General features: G+C 43.4%; 1 protein-coding gene across 1 annotated transcript in view; it reads right to left on the bottom strand.

The window, feature by feature from the left end:
• Positions 1-1,810: 1,810 nt before the first annotated feature.
• The window catches only part of SHCBP1 (SHC binding and spindle associated 1), a 31,555-nt gene continuing 12,196 nt past the window's right edge, over positions 1,811-21,169 (bottom strand). The window contains exons 6-13 of the mRNA XM_026713979.2: positions 19,834-20,067; positions 18,325-18,493; positions 17,365-17,485; positions 9,327-9,458; positions 6,000-6,118; positions 3,838-3,924; positions 3,538-3,670; positions 1,811-2,600 (exon numbers count right to left, since the gene is read on the bottom strand). Coding sequence (XP_026569764.1) covers positions 2,299-2,600; positions 3,538-3,670; positions 3,838-3,924; positions 6,000-6,118; positions 9,327-9,458; positions 17,365-17,485; positions 18,325-18,493; positions 19,834-20,067 — 1,297 coding nt within the window. The 3' untranslated portion in view covers positions 1,811-2,298. The remainder of the gene's footprint in view (positions 2,601-3,537; positions 3,671-3,837; positions 3,925-5,999; positions 6,119-9,326; positions 9,459-17,364; positions 17,486-18,324; positions 18,494-19,833; positions 20,068-21,169) is intronic.

The raw sequence follows: 21,169 nt of genomic DNA on the forward strand, positions 1-21,169 counted from the left end.
GAACAGAACCAAACCTAACCAAGGGGTGGACTACAAAAACCTTAGCAAAGGGTTCTCTGCCCGGTTGCTGGGTGGGCGTGGCCATGGTGGGCGTGGCCTAGTCAGCCTCCTGCACCACAGTGGGTGAGAGGGGGGCCTTTTTGCCCTCCCCGGGCTCCGGAGGCTCTCTGAAAGTAGCAAACAGGCCCATTTCCGGCCTTCCCGAACTTCTGGGAGGCCTGTTTTTTGCCCTCCTTGAGACCTGCATGTGCACTTACCTGCATCCAATTTGGGCTGCGTGGCGACTCCTGGGAGGGGAGGGGCAGGGTGGGCGGGGCCAGCCAGGAGTGGAATTTGGGGGTTCTCCAAACTGCACTGAATCTTAGCTAGGGGCTCTCCCAAATCCCTGGGAACCCCCAACAGCCCACCCCTGAACCTAGTTAAACAATACACGTTCGTATACGCTACGTAGATTCAACCACTATCCTTGTAGACTTGGTCTTGTTCTTTCTGCGCCAACTCAGGAAGCTCAAACTGCCCAAGGAGCTGCTGACCCAGTTCTACAGAGGAATCACTGCGTCTGTCATCTGCACTTCTCTAACTGTCTGGTTTGGTTCTGCAACCCAACAGGACAGACACAGACTTCAGAGAGGAATTAGGACTGCAGAAAAAACAATCACTACCAACCTGCCTTCCATTGAGGACCTGTATACTACACGAGTCAAAAAGAGGGCTGTGAAAATATTGTTTCAACTCCTTCCTTCAAAACGACGCTATAGATCACTGCACATCAGAACTAGACACAAGAACAGTTTTTTCCCGAAAGCCATCACTCGGCTAAACAAATAATTCCCTCAACCCTGTTCAACTATTAGTCTGCACTACTATTATTGTTAATCTTCTCACTACTCCTTATCACCCATCCCCTCCCACTTGTGACTGTATGACTGTAACTTTGTCACTTGTATACTTACAATTTATATTGACTGTTTCCTAGTATGATTTGATTGCTTATTGTACCCTATGACTATCATTAAGTGTCATACCTTATGATTCTCGACTCCTGACGAATGTATCTTTTCTTTTATGTATACTGAGAGTATTTACACCAAGACAAATTCCTTGTGTGTCCAATCACACTTGGCCAATAAAGAATTCTATTCTATTCTATTCTATTCTATTCTATTCTATTCTATTCTATTCAAACATATTCAACTAGGGATTTCAAAGCTGGGCAGAGATACACTTGAGAACAAAAAGCAAAATGTTAGGAATATAAGTCACCTAACAGGTATTTGGATTGACAATATATAAACCAGGATAGACATTTTAATACTGTCGCTTTAAGAGCATCCTAAAAACTGCAATTGGGTGTGGTTTCTCAAATGGTCATAAGATGGAGCCAGAAACCTGGGTTGTCTTAGCCTTAGGCTCAGAAGAGAGTGTGAGTGAGTCTGTTTTTCCCTCTGTTGAAGAGTATTGCTGTTCCTCCATTTTTCTTAATTGACTGCTATTTATGGTTTTGATGTAAGTCTGATACTGAACTGTCTTTGACACTGGAATTTGTTATTGGATTATCCCTGGATTGAAAACTAACTGATTTACCTGTGAATGACTTTGGACTGCCTATTTTGAACTTTGCTTAAACTTTCTAGAAGTAAAAACCAACATTTACTGTACAGTGTATCTGTGTGCTGTGTGTGTATTATTCCAACACTGCTCTCAAATACGTCTCCCTGTACGCGCTCATTCTCCTCGACCTCTTTCTCTTTTGAACAGCTTCCCACACGCCCAATCAACCGGATAAGTAATGCAAGAGGACAATTTTGCTAAATATAAAGGTTTACTCAATATAGCTGAAACTGCTGCACAGCCATTACTCAAAAAACAAATGTTCACTTTATCTGCAGTCAGGAGGTAGAAGGGTAGTAGTGCCAACAGTCTCAATGTACAGAGCTATATTTTATTTTCAAAACGAGGTGATTGATGTTAGATATAAATAGTGCAATAATAAATGGATACACAAAGCCAATAAGGATGACTCTTCTCCCTTTGGGAGAGTCATCGGGGAACTTTCAACTCTCAAGTTACGGCTTCAAGACTCACTCCAAGCAACACACGCATTTCACTATTGTGAAGCACACAACCACTGCTGCTGAAAAGGACACACGAGGAACACGGTGAAGCAGGAAATATAACCAGGTTTAAATTTAAAACAAAAAAAAAAACAGGTGTCAAGAGAGTTTTAGCTGTTCTGGAAAGCATCAGTGCTTATCAGTGCTGGTTATTCTTGTTGGCTTGATAGTACAATTTGGAAAGTCAATAAAGGAAGGTTCCAAAACACCCTTTCCCGTTACGCTTGAACTGGTTGCCCGTGATGGACTCCAACATCTCCTGAGACATCTGGCTGCCTGCCTCTGGGATCCCCAGCTGGCTCAGTCTCTTTTGGCACAGGTGGTTCTTCTTCAGCGAGGTGGCCCAAAGCTCCTTTGAAATCTGAATGTTGCCTTCTCCGTCATTGTCGTCGCTGTCTCTTCCATCAGGGTCTACTTCACCACAATCCATTTCATGAGGATCTTCACGGTTCTCAGCGGTGGCGCCTTCAGCATCTTTCGTTTGTTCTTAAATCAGAAACAGGGAGACCAAATGGATTTGACAGCTTATGGGTGTAAGCAGGTCTGGGCTGCTGGGGATTCGGGAGAGGCCCCTAGCTAAGATTCTGCGCAGTTCAGAGAACCTCCAAATCCCACTCCTGGCTGGCCCCTCCCCAGAGTCCCCACGTGGCCCGTTTTGGATGCAGGGAAGTGTAGGGCGTGCGCGAAGGCTCAGGGAGGGTGAAAAATGGGTCTCCCGGAAGTTCAAGTAGGCCGGAAATGGGCCTGTTTCTGGCCTCCAGAGCCCAGGGAGGCCGTTTTCGCCCTCCTGGAGGCTGGAGGAAAACCTCCAGAGCCCAGGGAGGCAAAAATGCCCCCCCCACCAAGCACCGTGGTGCAGGAGGATGACTAGGCCACACCCACCATGGCCACACCCACCCAGCAACCAGGAAGATAACCCTTTGCTAAAATTTTTGAAGCCCACCCCCGGGTGTGAGTCAGTCCATGATTGACAGTGTTTGACTTAAATCTGCAATGGATTCATTGATCACCCTGGGCCATAATACGGTTTGGTTGGTTCTGATTTGGTGCATTGGGGAGCCGAAACTGTTGCAGTAGGAAAACACCGGCTTAGGCTACCTTGCAATCTGTATCTTGCACCACGCCCTTTCTGCAAGCTTAATAGCAATGCTGATAGATTTCCCTGCATCGAACCCCTTGCATCGGAGTGCAGTCAAAGCAACTGAACTGGATGGAGCTGAGGATTTACTGGCCGGGTGCCCTTCCCAATGCCTACACAGAGCTCACAGCAGATATTTTTTCCCTTTGTGCCCAGAGAGAGAGAAATATCTGCTGCTACCTAGGATCAAACTCACAGCCTCCTGATTGTGAGGCGAGAGCTCCACCTCTAGGCCACCATGCCGCTCATTTGCCAGTACTGTAAATAACATCAATAAAACCATACCTGACATGCTTTCTGGCATGACCTCACTAGCCTCTTTGGGTTTCACCAGCACCACACCATAGCCTTCATTATTGTGTATCACATTGTTCTTCATGGTTATCTTGGGAACGTCAAAATGCTCATCCAAAAAGTTCTAAAAGCCGAGAGAAAGAGAGTTGAATGAGATTTACCCAGATCAGCAGTTCTGAGAAGACTACTTTACAACTTATTTGCAGGTGGAAAGCCAAATAATTCTTTTCACCATAGACTCAAATGAAATGCATTTACTTTACGGTACTCAACTCTCAAACTGGGACTCACCTTGATCAGGATTCCTTCTTTACAATGATGTAGCCCATTCCCAATCAAAATGCAGGTGCTACCAGGGTAGATTTCAATCCCAGCACCCTGAAATTTAAGAGAGGAAACAGTTGAGAAGCAGGTTAAAAATAGGAGAGATCATGTCCCAAAAGGGGACTTTTTCGAGAGGCAGTTGGGACCTTCTTTTATTTTTCCTTTGAAGACACTTTGCTTCTTCCGAATAAGTTTCTTGGAAGAGAAGCGAAAAACGTCTTCAAGGAAAAACAAGAAGGTCCAATTGTCTCTTGAAAAAGCATCTTAGAGACAACCAAGACCGGAATGACCGAGAACCTCCACAGAAAGGAGAGACAATGAATGACTAAAGAATGCTAATTTGGTCTGGAAACTTCTCCAGGGACAGCTGCCTTCAACGGGAATCCATAAAACGGACGGAAAAGATGCAGGAAACGTAGCAAACAGTGTGAAAAACTACACAACGTTTCAAGTAGAGGTAGCCTTTGACTTAGGGCTGCAATGGGAACTGCCCATTATGGTTGTAAATCGTGACATTGGTGTTAACTCATAAAATATTTATCTGGTGTTTTTAGAGTTCTCAACAGAAATTGAGAGGGGTGGAGCAGTGCAGCAGCTTGCAAAACGGAAACTGTATTCCTGTTGTGGTTAGCCAGCAGCAGGTGCGGATGGCTGAGGAGAGCAAGGACTCAGATGAGGAGCCAGGACCATCAGGGAGTGGACTGCTGCCTTCAGAGAGTGTGGGGGCTGGCAGCAGCGATGAGGAGTTTCCCGAGGAGCCTGTGCCAAGTGCCCGTGTGCACAGGATTGCTCGTAGGAAAGAACAGCTGCAGCAGCATGGGCAACTCGGGAGTACGGCTGCACAGTAATGGCCCCTCCTTCAAGAAGATAAAAGCCAGCTGTGAATCGGACGTTCTTTGCAGGAAGCAAAGACATTTTGAAACTCGAGCCTCGTGGACCTTGCAGTATCTTAGATGGTATTTGAAGACTCTTGTGTTGTAAAATATTTCTAGGTAACCTTATCTGTTATTCTTGGCAGCCTCGTGCTTTTGGCGAGGCTCGTGCTTATCAAAGTTAATTAGTTTGCAGCAGCCTTTTAGCCAGGGATTTGTAAGAATTATTAAAAGGTTTCTGTTCGCTTTGGTTCATGTTTGTTTTATTGGAAAAGGGTTGGGGTCAGAACAATTCCATCAATGTTTTCAGAAACAGTAACTAGGTGACTGAAGTTTCTGCTGCACAAAATTCTATCTGGAGAGCATGATTGATGACTCTTGGCTATGGATGTGTCCCATGGGAGAATATGAATTATGATACACCGGTGGGGGGGGGGGAACCAGGGTCAAGGGTGATAATGAATTATGTGTATCAGAGTCGGCTCTACCCAGGAAGTGCCAGACATGGGAACTCCCAATAAATCCTTTTTAAGTTTTGGAAGTTTGGCTCAAGACTCATGATTTAATTGGGGGTAACTGCCAGAGCCCTGACAATTGGGTAATCATGTGACCAGATCCGATTTTACCAGTTTTGTGGCGGTCATTAAACAAATGCCAGAGTCACAAAGCAAAAGCTGTCAGTTGTTAAGGGAACCCACTGTTCACTATATGGGGCATTTTTGCCCCAAAGCAGAAACAAATGCTAGTTTTGGACAAAAAACATTGTAAATGACAGTTATTGGACCATGGAACACTGGCAAAACAGCCATAAATGCGGGCCATTTGCCAAACCCCTGAAATGCAGTCATGTGACCAGGGAGGGGTGGGGGTGTTGGACCTCCAGAACTGGTCATACGTAAATTTTGAGGAGTCCGTCATAAACAACGGGTCATAAGTCAAGGATGACCTGTAGTGGAAGAGTCAGCTATTCGCTCTAGTTTGTATAAATCTATGGCTACATCACTAGCAACTAAGACATCCTGAACATAGCAAGAGCTATTGCTCAGCAAACATGCAGGGCTTCATTTTTGGACTTCTACCAGATTTTGCAATGTGCCATCGCTGAGATTGTCAATCCAGGTAGCTTCATTTGAACCCTTTATTTGTTATTAACCCATCTTCTTTTGATAAGAGGTGTCAACCACGGTGATGGATCCATAGAAGTTCTTTGATGCTCTAGAAAGGAAGGAACCAACGAATGCAAATATCTCTTCCTACCTTCGCCCCATACAGGTCAGAGTTCTTCATGAATAACTCGGCAGATGTCCGGATGGCAACTCCAGTTGTTTCACACTGCAACACACAGTTTTCCAGAGTAGTCCTTCCTTGATGAACACCTGTGAAAAATATTGTGGTCTTGAATTTGTGGGCGCACAAACAAGACTTCAAAGACAAAACTTCCCGGTGAGCATAAACAAGGAATTTTGAAATGCTTCAGCAAAACATATTTTGTCAGGTACCTCAATTCATTCTTAAGTCAACAGAATTACTGATTTCCACAAACACAGCCATCCATTGGATGATTGGTCTCAAAACACAAAGCCCCAGGTGCATTTTGGTACGCAAGTCCTTTTGTGGATGACACATGCTTTGATTAAAAATCAATGAGCGCAATCATTTCTTGATGATAAAAGTAGTATAGCCAACACACAGGCTTTCAGAAGTCTCGTATGAAGAAACGAGCAGAGTTATTCTAAACAAGACAGTTAAAATAATAATAATAATAACAATAAATCTTTGAACTATTGGGTTGCTACTACCCAAATCTTTAATCTGCATCAGGCAAAGCTGGCTGGGGAATTCTGGGAGTTGAAGTCCACGAGGCTTAAAATTGCCAAGGTTGGAGAACTCTGCTCTAAAGAGTACACCGTGAGAATGAAGAAGCAATTCTAGAAGTTTTAGACCAGTTCTGATTTTCTCGCATCAAAAGGTAGCAGCTCATATTAAACACTTACTTTTTTTTGAAAAGGACACAATGTATAAATTTACCCTGCTAAAGAATATATTAGGGACAAGCAATTAATCACTTTCTCCAAGAATGGCTCAAGCACCCACTACCCAATTATTTTCTTTTGGTGGGTGAATATATTTTCACATAAAAAGGTGCTGAAATAATCTTGCTAGCCCATGCAGCATTTGTTATTCAAATCCACATCTCAGATGATGAAGCGTTAATTATCACGTTCTTTAAAAGGCAGAGGGACACAGCTAACAAAAATTCATCAAATTCTGGGGTAGGGTGGGGAGAAGGGTGGAAGAAAAGAGGACAGGAGAGGTGGCTGGTCCCCATTAGGAAACAAGGGACTTTAAAGAAACTTTGAACATCGAACATTAAGGAAGATCATCCCGTTTGTCTGCTTTAGCAGGTCACATAAAATCAATACTATGGAAAGAAATGGATGGGGAAAGGGGAATACAATAAACTTAAAACAATGGATGCTCTAAAGCTGTTAATTCTGATTACTATAATCAAGAGGCAAGTTTTACCCAATGGATGTGATCCTCAAATATATTTCTCTGCGGAGTCCTTGATCTTCTCTAAGCTTAGTTGTTTTCCTTGCAGGTGCTTGTTACCTGGGCAGGTAACACCAAGAATAATTGGTTGCAAACAAACAGCTTAGCTCAGAGAACATAAAAGGCTCTACAGTTCAACCCCGAGTTAAATATATTGTCTACCATTGGAATATTTCTCTGTATACTAAATGAAGACTGTGTTCCGACAACCAGTCTAGTTTAGAAAAAAAAAAACCTAGCAAATGCGTTTCTTGGTGGGTCTTCCCCTTGATCACGTTTTGTGTCAATCATAGAAGAAGAGTTTTATAAGACATAAGACATAAGAATTTATTTGTCATTACACTCGCAAGCGGGTGCAACGAAATGAGGTGCTCTTCCACAAGTAAAACTGGACAACACCATTGAAAGAAAAATAAAATTAAACACAACAGACCATACAATAATCTCTATACAATTTAAAAATGTAAATACCCCATTACTCTCAGCCATTAAATTCCACAAAATCTTATGACCCTGCATTCAAACTCAAAACTGCACTTGGATAAAAACTGTTCTTAAATCTAGTCATCCTTGTTCTTAATACCCTGAATCTCCTTCTCGATGGTGATAGTTCAAAGAGCTGATGTCCCGGATGAGAGGAGTCATTCAATATATTAAATATCTTCCTCTTACATCTATTCCTATACCGTTCTTCCAAAGAGGGGAGTGAGCAGCCAATGATGTTTTGGGCCATCTTAATCACCCTCTGAATTTTATGTATTCTATTCACTTTCATCTCTACCAAAGAAAGTTGGACGTCATTTTTTCCAGGTTTTTTTTTTCTTCCACTATTATCTGAGCCTTTTCTTCTCTCAAACCTGTTCCTGTTGGTTTATTTTTTTAACTTTGCCATTTTTTAAAAAATTGTTAGTTAGGTCAACGAGCTTTGTATGTTGAGCCAAACCCAGCGATGGGGTCAATTCATTGTTCAGCGCCTTAAGTTTATTAGAGAAGTCAGCAATCAATTTAAGGGTGCCGGTGAGTGCTGCTTGGGCGCTATTCCCTCCTGATGGCTTTTGTCATTGGTTAGCCAGCAGAAGATAACACCTTGCAATAGACATATACGGTGGTGCAGTGGTTAGAATGTAGTACTGCAGGTCGATTCTGCTCACTGCCAGGAGTTCGATTCTGAGCAGCTCCAGGCAGTGGTGGGATTCAAATTTTTTTTACTGCTGGTGTGGTTTTGTGTGCATGGTAGGGGAAGGTTGCTGCAAAATCTCCATTCCCTCCCCACCCCACTAACCTGCTTTCCAGCTCCGTTCTCCTGTGCAGGGCAACCAAAGACGACCCAGCCGATCAGCCGGGACTCAATGGGAGGCAGAGAATAACTGGGGGTAGGGCCAGTCAGAGGTGGGATTTGCCAGTTTTCCGAACAACTCAAAATTTCCGCTACTGGTTCTCCAGAACTGGTCCAAACCTCCTGAATACCACTTCTGGCTCCAGGTTGACTCAGCCTTACATCCTTCCGAGGTTGGTAAAATGAGGACCCAGATTGTTGGGGGCAAGAGGCTGACTCTGCAAAACGCCTAGAGAGGACCGTAAAGCACTGCGAAGTGGTACATAGGGCTAAGGCAGGGGTCTGCAACCTAAAACACTCGAAAAGCCACTTGGACCCGTTTCCCACAGAAAACACCAGGAGCCAATAATTTAACAACCGGTGTGACTGAGTGGGCGTGGCCAAGTCGATGTCACTCACTCCCATCCAGTCACCTCCTGCTCTGGAATATGGAGCGACTCTCCATCCCCCGCCATCACCCTCACCTTCTCAGGCCAGGCAAGGAGTGATGGGGAGGGGAGGGGCCCATCAGCGGTGGGAACAGGGAGCCGTAGCAGAGGACCAAAAGGGCCACATGTGGCTCCAGAGCCGCAGATTGCCAACCTCTGGTCTAAGGGCTATTGCTATCAGACATATCATTGCATCTTGGAACATCCATTGGTTATATATGCCTCCTTTTGACCCGGGGAGTCAGCAGGCCAGCTCAAGAAACTCACTCAGAATGCCTTTCTCCGCATCATGTTGGATGAGCTTCAGGTTAGAGATTTTCACATCCTTTCCGGTACATTCAACGAAAGCATGAGACTTCCCTTGCTTTTCTATCACGATGTCATCCGGCAGCCCATAGCCTTGGCAAAAAATAAAGACAAAACAAAAAGAGATGGGCTATCTTTCTGCAGGTTATTAGATCTCCGGAGACAGTAGATAAAACTTCCATAGAGAAATACTCTCTCTTAATTGTTCCATGCTAGTGTAGGATAGAAAAGAAGTGCTCTCTAGTTCTACCAGCCAGGGGTTATTCTAAACACCGATCGTCAATCTTTGCATGGTTCTAGCAAAACTGACTGGGATTTAAATCATAATTCTATGCACCTGCATTGCCAAGAACTGCCTGCTTTATTCAGTGGTCTCACAAGCCCATATAGGGCAGTGATGGCTAACCTTTTTGTCGTCACGTGCCGAAAGTGCACATGTGCGCATGGCTTGCGCATGCAGCTGTGCCTGCACCCATAATGCAATGTGTTAGGAATCTGTACATAAATTAGTTGGGTTGGCAATATATAAAGCAACATTGTATGTTTGTAGCTTTAAGAGAAGATCACTGTATTGGTTTGTGCTATATTCCGATTGGTTGATTGCATTGGAAGTCGCCATAAGAGAGAGCTAGAGAGATCATAGCTTGTTCTCTCTCTCTGACATTCTGCTGCTATCTAAGGTTCTCTGTTGTGCTTATAATTTGATATCTTTGTTTACTGTAAATGACAGAGGCAACCTGTAAGAAGACTTTGTAGTTGGATATTCTTTGGACTATTAAACGTGTATGACCTGGACTGTTTATTGGACTGTGCTATTTCTTAAAGTAAACTTTAACTCAATTCAGTGTAGCTGTGTGTGGCTGAATAATTATTCATAACTACTCTCATAAACGTTTCCATGTGCTTATCCTTGTTATTCAAGGGTTATTCTGTACATATCATAACACAATACACACATGACCCCTGCTGCGTGGCTCGTGCCCCCCTGTGCATGCGTGTGTAACCCCCATGCTCCCCACCCTCTGTGCATGCGCGTGACCCCCTCATGCTTCCCCGGCCCCTGCACATGCGCGCGACCCGCTGTGCCCCCATCCCCCCCCCCTCTGCGCATGTGTGTTCCCCGGTGCTTCCCCTACCCCCTACGCATGCGCGTGTGAGACTGTGCTTCCTCACCCCCTGCACATGCATGCTCCCCACCCTTCCTGTGCATGTGCACATATCTCCCACATGCGCCCCATCCCCCACACATATGCAGCAGATACCCCAAAATCATCTGGCTGGTGGGAGGTAGGCGCACATGCGCAGTAGAACTGAGCTGGGGCGACAGCTCCTGTGGCGGCAGAGATGGATCTGCATGCCACTTCTGGCACGTGTGCCATAGGTTCGCCATCACGGATATATAAGGTTTCCTGAACAGTGGGACAGCAGGTTTCCTGAGCAGAGAGCTGGACTAGAAGACCTCTAAGGTCCTTTCTAACTTAGTTATTCTGTCCAAAATCGTGGTAGTGCATTACACACAATGACTCAATTTTAAAGAGTCATGCAGCCAGCTAAATTTTCTCACCCAAAAGTTCAGGAAGCACTATTGCAACTTCCAAATGGATTGGAACCTGATTCTTGATTAAACAAGCAACTTGTCTTAATCTGTGCAACATCCCTTATCTACTTAAAGCATTGTTTTTAAGCGAGATACTGTTATGTACCGCTTAGGAATGTTAAGAAGGCTTCATGCTGTTTGACTTAGCTTTCCTCAAATTGATATTCTCCAGATGTGCCCAGGTACGGCTCACACTATCTCCAACTACAACGCAATACACCTTGAAGGTACATTCCGGCTTAAAATAAATTCCTTGGTAATCCCTCCAAACAAATGAAGTAAGGTGCACTGGGGAAAGATACTTTTTTCAAGAAACAGCCTCTTTTTCCTGGCCTTGTGGTCTGCCGGCGGCCTGCAGAGCTGGCAGCAGAGTCGGGCAGTGGGGAGGAACACGGGCCAGTCCGGGAGTCTGGGGAGGACTCGGGACGAGGGACCTGCGCCCGACACAGAGATGGGGCCAGGGCCATCTGGGAGTTATGCAACTGGAAGGTACGACCAACTGTGGGGACTCTGGAAAAAGTGCAGAGAAGAGCAACAAAGAGGATTAGGGGACTGGAGGCTAAAACATATAAGGAACAGTTGGTGGAATTGGGTATGTCTAGTCTGATGAAAAGAAGGACTAGGGGAGACATGATAGCAGCCTTCTAATATCTCAGGGGTTGCCACAAAGAAGAGAGAGTCAAGCTATTCTCCAAAGTGCTTGAAGGCAGGACAAGAAGCAACGGATGGAAACTAATCAAGGAGAGAAGCAACCTGGAACTAAGGAGAAATTTCCTGACAGTTAGAACAATTAACCAGTGGAACAACTTGCCTCCAGAAGTTATGAATGCTCCAACACTGGGGGCTTTTAAGAGACTGGATAACCATTTGTATGAAGTGGTGTAGAGTTTCCTGCCTAAGCAGGGGGTTGGACTAGAAGACCTCCAAGGTCCCTTCCAACTCTGTTATTCTATTATAGTCTAGTCCAGTCTATTGTATTCTATTCTAAAGTTTAATAAATAAATATGTGAGTGTTATGCTATGGGAGACCATGCTATTCCTTCCAGTTTAGGACTGATTTTTCTTTCCATTATCTTGAAATGGACAGAATTGAATGTTTTCTCATGACAAAGCATCTGTTTGATCCCACTGTCACACCATATCACAATTCAGATCTCCTATTTATAAACTTCTACATCATTTAAAAGGAACAGTCTGCTGTTTTCTCAGACTTAGGTAAGTCTTTAACACCACCGCTCTTTTTTTCCTCTTTGAAGAGCAAGGCTAAGTTAATTCAGTTATCCGCTATTGTTTACTCCGAACCACTTAAAGAAATTTATGAGCATGTAAAGCTTTTATGGCCCATCACTAGCATAACGACATGGCAACCGAGAATATAGATACCATCAGCGTCATGGCGCATATTTTTTTTTCCCTGTTTTTTAAGCATCTCCAAACTCAAGAGATGGATGGAATGAAGAGATGCGTGATAAACCTGTCAACTTTTTTTTTTTTTTTTAATGTGAAACTGTGAGGACTAAGTCATTTTTTTTTCCTCCAGGGCTAACCCCACCTTCGAATAATAGCTGAACGAATCGTTGTAAGTCGAGGATCCACCCATACTAGCAAGCCCAGCCTTCTTCCTTAAAAAGCAAGGCGTACTTCCAACTGCATCCTGGCAAGAATGCAACCCATTCTCTTTTGTTTGGTCTTCCTTGCAATTATGCCTTCTGCACCATTAACCCTCACAGCGAGCAGCCTCTGACATTCAAAGCATCCCATGACAGGGAGGGAGACTTCCTCACTCTTGATCAATCACCACATTGACTCTGTGAATAAACTTGACATGGGTTTTGTTCCTGAAGAGCTTCAGGAAGGCTGGAGGCTGGCCTAACGCGCTTTTAATACGCTTCTGCTCCCGTTTGCCTGACCTCTCCAACGGGATGCGATTTGTCAAAGATACCACCTCGTGTGCCCAAACCAGCTTATCCCTCACCCCTACCGATAAATGAAATTTATTGCAATTCCATCTCCTGCGGGGGTTCGGCAGGCTGGCGTGGATATCTGCATAAATCAAACATCGGAGAGGAGGAAAAGGCAAGGAAATCATCATAAAAAAACAACAATGTCAAAAGGTGGGGGGAAAGGAAAAGAAAAGAGAGAAGGAAGGGTGGGGAAATTGGAACCTGAACAGCAGGAAACTTTTTTTTAAAATAAAATAAAATAAAAAACCTTTCGGCTCTTTTTCCATTAGGGAGTTTTGACAAGATAAAGAATGAACCTTCAACAAAAGCTCGCTCCGGAAAGCCGTGAGAAATCTAGAAGAGCGATAGACGTGCCTATTATGTTAACAATGAATGGCAGACCCCACCTTCTTCCTGCAGACGGAAGAAGAGAGCTCAGCCAACCCCAAAGTTTAAAAAAAAAAGATATTGCAAGTGGGGTGTTAAAAATAAGGGGGTGTTAATCTCCCAAGCCAGCTGCAGCTGTGTGCAAAATGCCTTGTTGCTGAAGGGGAAGCATTGACAATTGAAAATTGAAAATTGACAATTGAAAATATGGTACAGGATTCACTTCTGGGGGGTGTTAGCAAAGAGAACTTCGAAGGTTTTGGAACATATTTCGGGCTTGGACAACCTAGAACTATGCCGCCTACAGATGGACTTAAGTGTAGTACACAAAATTATCTGCTATAATGTCCTACCAGTCAATGACTACTTCGGCTTCAACCGCAACAATACAAGAGCACACAACAGATACAAACTCAATGTAAACTGCTCCAAACTTGATTGCAGAAAGTACGACTTCAGCAACAGAGTGGTCAATGTCTGGAATGCACTACTTGACTCTGCTGTTACATCCACTAAGCCCCCCTCCTTTAACCTCAAACTATCCACTATTGACCTTACCCCATTCCTAAGAGGTCTGTAAGGGGCATGCATAAGCGCACCATCGTGCCCACCGTCCCTGTCCTATTCTCCCCATTTATTCGTACCTATTTCCTGTATTCATACCCATGTTTATTGTCATCCCCTAATTCCAAGGGGAAGGTCAAGCAGCTGACAGGGAGTGGGAGTGTGGCTCCAGTGGCTGTGGAAGAAACTGGGGAAGGGCACAATCTGGCTGTGCTCTTCATCCTAGGGCATGCAGGGAGGAATGGAGAAGGGAGCAACATGGGTTATAGCGGGGGAAAGGGCCCTGATTCCCTTCATTAGCTGCAGCTGGGAAAACAGGATTTTAAAAGGGCATTTGCACACAGCACCTTGCTGGAAGCAAAGCATGAATTGTCTTGGTTTGCCAAGTCTTATCTGGGTTCTGGCGTCCCCCCAACTGTGTGTGTTTTGTTATCTTTTGAAATCTGTAATTCCTTATCCTGCCCTTTCTCAATAATTGCTGCAGCGTGGTTTGTGTTGATTTTTATTTATAATCTATATGTACTTTTGGGTTCGGACTGAATTTCTTCCCTTTAAAAACTGTTCTTGGGAGTTTTCTTTTCTCCAGCCAAAGGTAACCTGGACATTGGGGGCCAAGTTGGAGGTATTAAAGGGACTTCACCTACTTTTGTGACTTGGTTGCTTTTGTGCCACGTCCCGGGTCATCACATTTATTCTTATAACTATTATATTGTAAGTGATTGACAAATCAAATCAATCAATCAATCAATATCCATAGAAAGCACATATGGTACACCTTTTGGATTCAATAAAGGAGAATGCGTGGAGTTCAGGACTGAGATGTGGGTTCCCTGGTACTCTCTGAGCTTGATTGGTTGCTTTCTTGCAGATGTTTCATTGTCCAACATGGAAACCTTACCAGTGATAGAAGGGAATGGGGGGGGGTATATAAACAGAGAGCCAACCCCACTCCTTTCAAGCACTGATGATGGTACCTAGTTGGCTGATGAAACGTCTGCAAGAAAACAACCAAACTCGGAGAGTAACAAAGATCCTTCATCTTTTGGACTCAACAGCACACAGTTGGTCCCCAACATATGACCACAACTGGTCCTGGAACCTCTGCTGCAAAACAAGCTGGGACTTAAGTGAGTTGGAACTGATTTTACAGCCTTTTGTCGCAGTCATTAAGAGAATCACAGCTACCGTTAAATACATCATGAGAACAATTCACCAGTGGAACAACTTGTCTCCAGAAGCTGTGAATGCTTCAACACTGGAAGTTTTTAAGAAGAGATTGGACAACCTGAAATGGTACAGGGTTTCCTGGCTAAGCAAGGGGTTGGACTAGAAGACCACCAAGGTCCCTTTCAACTCTGATTCTATTCTATTCTATTCTATTCTTTTATTATTCTATTCCTATCCTATCCTATTCCATTCCATTCTATTCTATTCTCTATTCTATTCTAATTCTATTCTATTCCATGGTTCCATTCTTCTGATGTGTTCTGTTGTGTTCTGTTGTGTTCTGTTCTGTTGTTTGTATTCTATTCTCTATTCTATTCCTATTCTATTCCATTTCTATTCTATTTCTACTCTATTGTTCTATTCTAATTCTATTCTATTCCATGGTTCTATTCTTCTGTTGTGTTGTGTTGTATTCTATTCTATTCCCACACATCCAGGATCTGAAGTCCTTTTGCACACTGCACAATGTTACTGGAGAGTTTTCTGTGCTCTAGGATCTAGACAATATTTTGCCCTAAGAGAACCTAAAAATAGGCACTCTTAATACAAGAAACTTAACAGTAGAATCATCTCCTGGTTCGTTAAGGTTTGCCTCAAGCCTGGCACTCAAGCCTGGCACCAACTAAAGATCATCTAATCATAGTTAGGTTGCTTTTTAACCGATTTGGAATTCTCTCTGTATTATAGACTTTGAGCTGTTAATGGTATTCAGCGCATCTTTCTTATATGTTTTTGTTTGTTTGCCTGTATACCATTTATGCGGCCATCCATCTCACAGCAATGTATGAAAAGTAAAAGCAACAATGAAAATTAAACCAACAATTCGGATAACGAATGTCTAAAGTTGAAAAAAATAATTCCCATCTTACAACAGAAATTGCCAACGATGAATCCAATCATCCAACAGAACTCACTTAACCTCCTGGCCCAAATGTTTTTTACTGAACGTGTTCCTTAGCTTACAGTAAATTTTAAATCCTCGCTTTTTAATTGAATTCTCATTTTCTTTAAATTGTTCCTTGATTTGGATTTATTTTTAAGAAAGAAAGGGATTTTTTTTATTAAAAAAAAACAGCAATTAAGCAACCTTTCATGAGCTCATCAAGGAAATACACCTTCAGAAATGCTAGACAATTAATTATAGACAATTGGTGCTGCCAATTAAATAACAGAATATGGAAGGCTAGGAAAAATGGAGTTTAATGATACTAAAAAGTTTGATCTGCACAAAATGGGCCTTGGAGTTAAGAGTTTTATCCTACTTTCTCCAAATCTCTCATTCCCAGGATGACTGCACTATGGTGTCAAAATATAAACATCATTTAGGAATTCAAACAGACCCCCAACATAAAATAAGAGGTTAATTTACATTCAAACTTAGCATTACTGTAAAAAAATCTCTCTGAAGCGGTTTATTTATGTTTCCTTTTTTGCTTCCTGCACTTTTCATCTCTTATTTTTTCCTAACGCTTCCTTTTTTAAAAATCCTATATTAACAGTCCTTGTTCAACTTTATCTTTCATCTTAAAATATATGGGAATATACATTCATGCATATACATATGAACTCAAATGGGACATCCAGCAGAGATGGATAAATGAGGGAGGTGAAAAGCTTAACACTGGTGTAGCTACTGCACATTTGGAATAAAAATCATAGGAATAGCATCACTTTATAATGCCGCGGTAAGTCCCACACGTAGAGTACTGCATCCAGTTTTGGTCACCACAATATACAAAAGATGTTGGGACTCTGGAAAGAGTGCAGAAAAGAGCAACAAAGATGAATAGAGGACTGGAGGCTAAACCATAGGAAGAACAGTTCCATGAATTGGATATATCTAGTTTCATGAAAAGAAGGACTAGGGGTGACATGACAGCAGTGTTCCAATATCTGAGGGGCTGCCCCAAAGAAGAGGGAGTCAAGCTATTCTCCAAAGCAACTGAAGGCAGGACAAGAATTAACAGATGGAAACTAATCAAGGAGAGAAGCAACCTAGAACTAAGGAGGAATTTCCTGACAGAACAATTAACCAGTGGAACAACTTGCCTCCAGAAATTATGAATGCTCCAACGTTGGACGTTTTTATGAAGAGATTGGATAACCATTTGTCTGAAATGGTATAGGGTTTCCTGCCTAAACAGGGGGTTGGACTAGAAGACCTCCAAGGTCCCTTTCAACTCTGTTATTCTGAATACCTGGGCTGTGGCAATTCTCCCATCCAGGAAAAAGGGATTTCTCTCTCTTTAGGACAAGAAAGTTTTTTAAAAAAAATACTCACCCTCTAGTGCCACAGAATCAGCGATAGGCAATGCTCCTTCAATAAGGTAATGGCCAGGACAAATTATAACCCGGTCTCCTTCGTAGCAAGCATTCAAAGCAGACTGTGGATCGTTGTGGAACTAAGAAAGAACACACAGAATAATGAAAGCTGGCAAACCCAACATTGTGGGGCAATTACGTATCAAAAAGCAGAAAAGAAGCAGATAGGAACAACAGCTGAAGAACGAAGTTGGATTCAAGGTGAGATGAAAGCTAATATAATTCAGATAAGATTATCCCCCATTCGTTTCACCTCACCCAATCATTGCCTCAATTTTATTTATTTATTTCAAATGTTTATATGCCCGACCATCTTAAAAAGAACCCTGGGTAGTTTGTAACCAATAAAAACAGGATAAAAACAATAGAAATGGTACCAAAAATTCCAACTAGGAAGATTAGCCAGGTTTGGAATCTACACCTAAAACTTTTTTTTAAAAGGCTGTGGAGAGTTTGGCAGTTCAGCGACCTTTTGAGATAGTGAATGAAAAAAACCCAGACATTGTGTGGAAAATGTTCTGGCATAGCAGAATAGCTGTTGTGTATTTAAAACCCTTCAGATTGCTAACTCTGTAGTTGCTGAACATTTTAAGATGCCAATAATAAGCCATGATTACATTTGAGGACTAAGACCCAGATCTGAGTCACAATTAATTCCTTTACACTCTTGTTTACGGTTTAATGCAATCATTTTTCTTCCCCTTTGGTGAATCAGCTATTTTTATTTTAGTTTCCTCTTATTTTCCATGATGCTTTGGTTGTGTTCGTGTTTGCTATACCTGGCTGGTTAGCCACCTTAAATGAAGCTTGAGGGTTGCTATAAAAAGAACCCAGGAAGTGCTATCTAGCCAACTCCTGAGCTTCTACAGAGAAAGGAAGATACCCGATCTCGCTAGAAATAATTTTAAACCAAGCCAACCTGGATTTCAATTTCTTCGTTGAAATGTTCCGGTGAAAGTTTGTCCCTGAACAGACATTGTAGGAAGCTTGACTGGATTGTAGCACAGACAACGTGGGTGATGATGGCATTAGAGGAACGGATTCCTTTTGCCTTGAGCCCAGCGTGCTTCTTATAACCAAAGACATATCTAAACAAAAAACAAAAAAACAATAAGCAGCTAGCTAAGGAGAGCCAGTTCGGTCTTAGTGGTTAAGGCTAGAAAGAGGGAGAATCTTGGGAACTGAAGTCTACAAGCCTTAAAAGTTGCCAAGGTTGGATACCCTTGGCTTATGTCATAATTGGTGTTACACATTGAGATGTTTCCTGCTCCAAAGTCAGAAATCTGCTTTGCATTCTGATAGAGTTGGTTGCAGGAATTGACTAGGTCTAGTTTAAGGGAGGAGGGACGCGGTGGCTCAGGGGCTAAGATGCTGAGCTGGTTGACCAGAAAGGTCAGCAGTTCAGCGGTTCGAATCCCTAGCACCGCATAATGGAGTGAGCTCCCCTTACTTGCCCCAGCTTCTGCCAACCTAGCAGTTTGAAAGCATGTAAAAATGCAAGTAGGAAAAGAGGGACCACTTTGATGGGAAGGTATCAGCGTTCTGTGCACCTTCAGCATTTAGTCATGCCGGCCACAGGACCACGGAGACGTCTTTGGGCAGCGCTGGCTCTCTTCGGCTTTGTAATGGAGATGAACACTGCCCTCCCAGAGCTAGAAACGACTAGCAAGCACGTGCAAGGGGAACCTTTACCTTTAGTTTAATGAAAAGAAGGACAAGATAACAATGTCCCGATATCTCAGGGGCTGCCACAGAGAAGAGGGAGTCAGGCTATTCTCCAAAGCATTTGAAGGCAGGATAAGAAGCAATGGGATTAAGGAGAAATGTCCTGACAGTTAGAACAATTCACCAGTGGAACAACTTGCCTCCAGAAGTTGTGAATGCTCCAACACTGGAGGATTTTAAGAAGAGATTGAATAGCCACTTGTCTGAAATGGTATAGGGTTTCCTGCTTGAGAAGGTGGGGGGGCTGGACTAGAAGACCTCCAAGGTCCCTTCCAATTCTGCTATTCTATTATTCTGTAACAGTAACTGCAAAAATTGCAATTGCAGCTTTTAAAATCGCAGGTGGCACACACTTCTGATTTCCTCCTATTGTCCTGACACAGTTACTTTCTAGCCAACTCCTGAGCTTCTACAGAGAAAGGAAGATACCTGATCTCGCTAGAAATAATTCTAAACCAAGCCAACCTGGATTTCAATTTCTTCGTTGAAATTGAGAGGGGGGAGGGGAATTAAATCCATTAATTGCCATCAAATATTTAACCTATAATCAGCTTGGGCTCCGAGACCGAGGTAAGCAAACAAAACCCTTCCACAAAATAATTTAAACCAAGTGGGAGCGGAAAATAGACTTCTTTGCATGAGGTTCTGCAGGCAGTGTAAATCCTTTGTTCCAGAGCTTTAAACCCTTCAATATTTGCTCTACCTGAATAGGAGGTTTTCAATCATTTTTAGCTTCTGTTTCTGGTGCTCGATCTGGTCGTAGAGTTTCATCCCTTCCGCCACAGAGACGTTGTCTTTCTCCGAGTCAGAATCGCAGGCCGAGAGGCTGCTCCTCAAGACTTGGAACTTGCGGTAGAGCTCCTCGCACTGAGAGAGGCGGCTGTGATAGTCGGACACCAGAGCGGGAGAGACGCGGTCTTCCGTGATGTCGTAATACCTAGAATGCCAAGATTGGGAACAACCGGAATAATGGAACCATACTTACGTTGCAAATATTCCTGGACGTCCACGCCGAAAGCCCTCAATTTAAAAAGTCTGCAAGTTTATTTATTTGTATCTCCCCTTTGTTGTTTTTACAAATAACCCGAGGAAGATAACCTATCCAACACACGTTTCTCCTATTTTCCGAACAACAACCCTGTGAGGGGGGTCGGGCTGAGAGGGAGTGACTGGCCCAAAGTCACCCAGTCAGCGTTCATGCCTAAGGCAGGACTAGAACTCACCGTCTCCTAGTGATTGGCCCAAAGTCACCCAGCCAGTATCCATGCCTAAGGCAGGACTGGAACGCACTGTCTCCTGGTGATTGGCCCAAAGTTACCCAATCAGTGTTCATGCCTAAGGCAGGACTAGAACTCACCGTCTCCTAGTGATTGGCCCAAAGTCACCCAGCCAGCATTCATGCCTAAGGCAGGACTAGAACTCACTGTCTCCTGGTGATTGGCCCAAAGTCACTCAGTCAGCTTTCATGCTTAAGGCAGGACTAGAACTCACTGTCTCCTGGTGATTGGCCCAAAGTCACTCAGTCAGCTTTCATGCCTAAGAAAGGACTAGAACTCACTGTCTCCTGGTGATTGGCCCAAAGTCACCCAGTCAGCTTTCATGCCTAAGAAAGGACTAGAACTCAAAGTCACCCAGTCAGCTTTCATGCCTAAGACAGGACTAGAACAGACTGTCTCCTGGTGATTGGCCCAAAGTCACCCAGTCAGCTTTCATGCCTAAGGCAGGACTAGAACTCCCAGTCTCCTAGTGAGTGGGTCCAATGACTCGGTCATTTGCTAAGTGACTGGGGAAGGAAGGAGGGAGGGAGGGAAGAAGGGATTGCTAGTCTCTGTTTCCCATTCAGATAAATTTCTCTTCCCATTCTCTTGAGGTTGATAGTTTGACAGATTACTTAAAACCGTTGATTAGAACCCTCCAAGCAGATGCTGCCTGAAACTGAAGAGATTTTAACCAGGTTCACACTGAGGGCTTGGTAATCTTGTTGCAAATGCAGGCCTTGGTTGGAAAAGGAACATCTGGTTACCATTTATTATCCTTGC

This window comes from Pseudonaja textilis, chromosome 11, assembly GCF_049901715.1.
Source record: "Pseudonaja textilis isolate UNSWEBS1 chromosome 11, rPseTex1.2, whole genome shotgun sequence".
Lineage (NCBI taxonomy): Eukaryota > Metazoa > Chordata > Lepidosauria > Squamata > Elapidae > Pseudonaja > Pseudonaja textilis.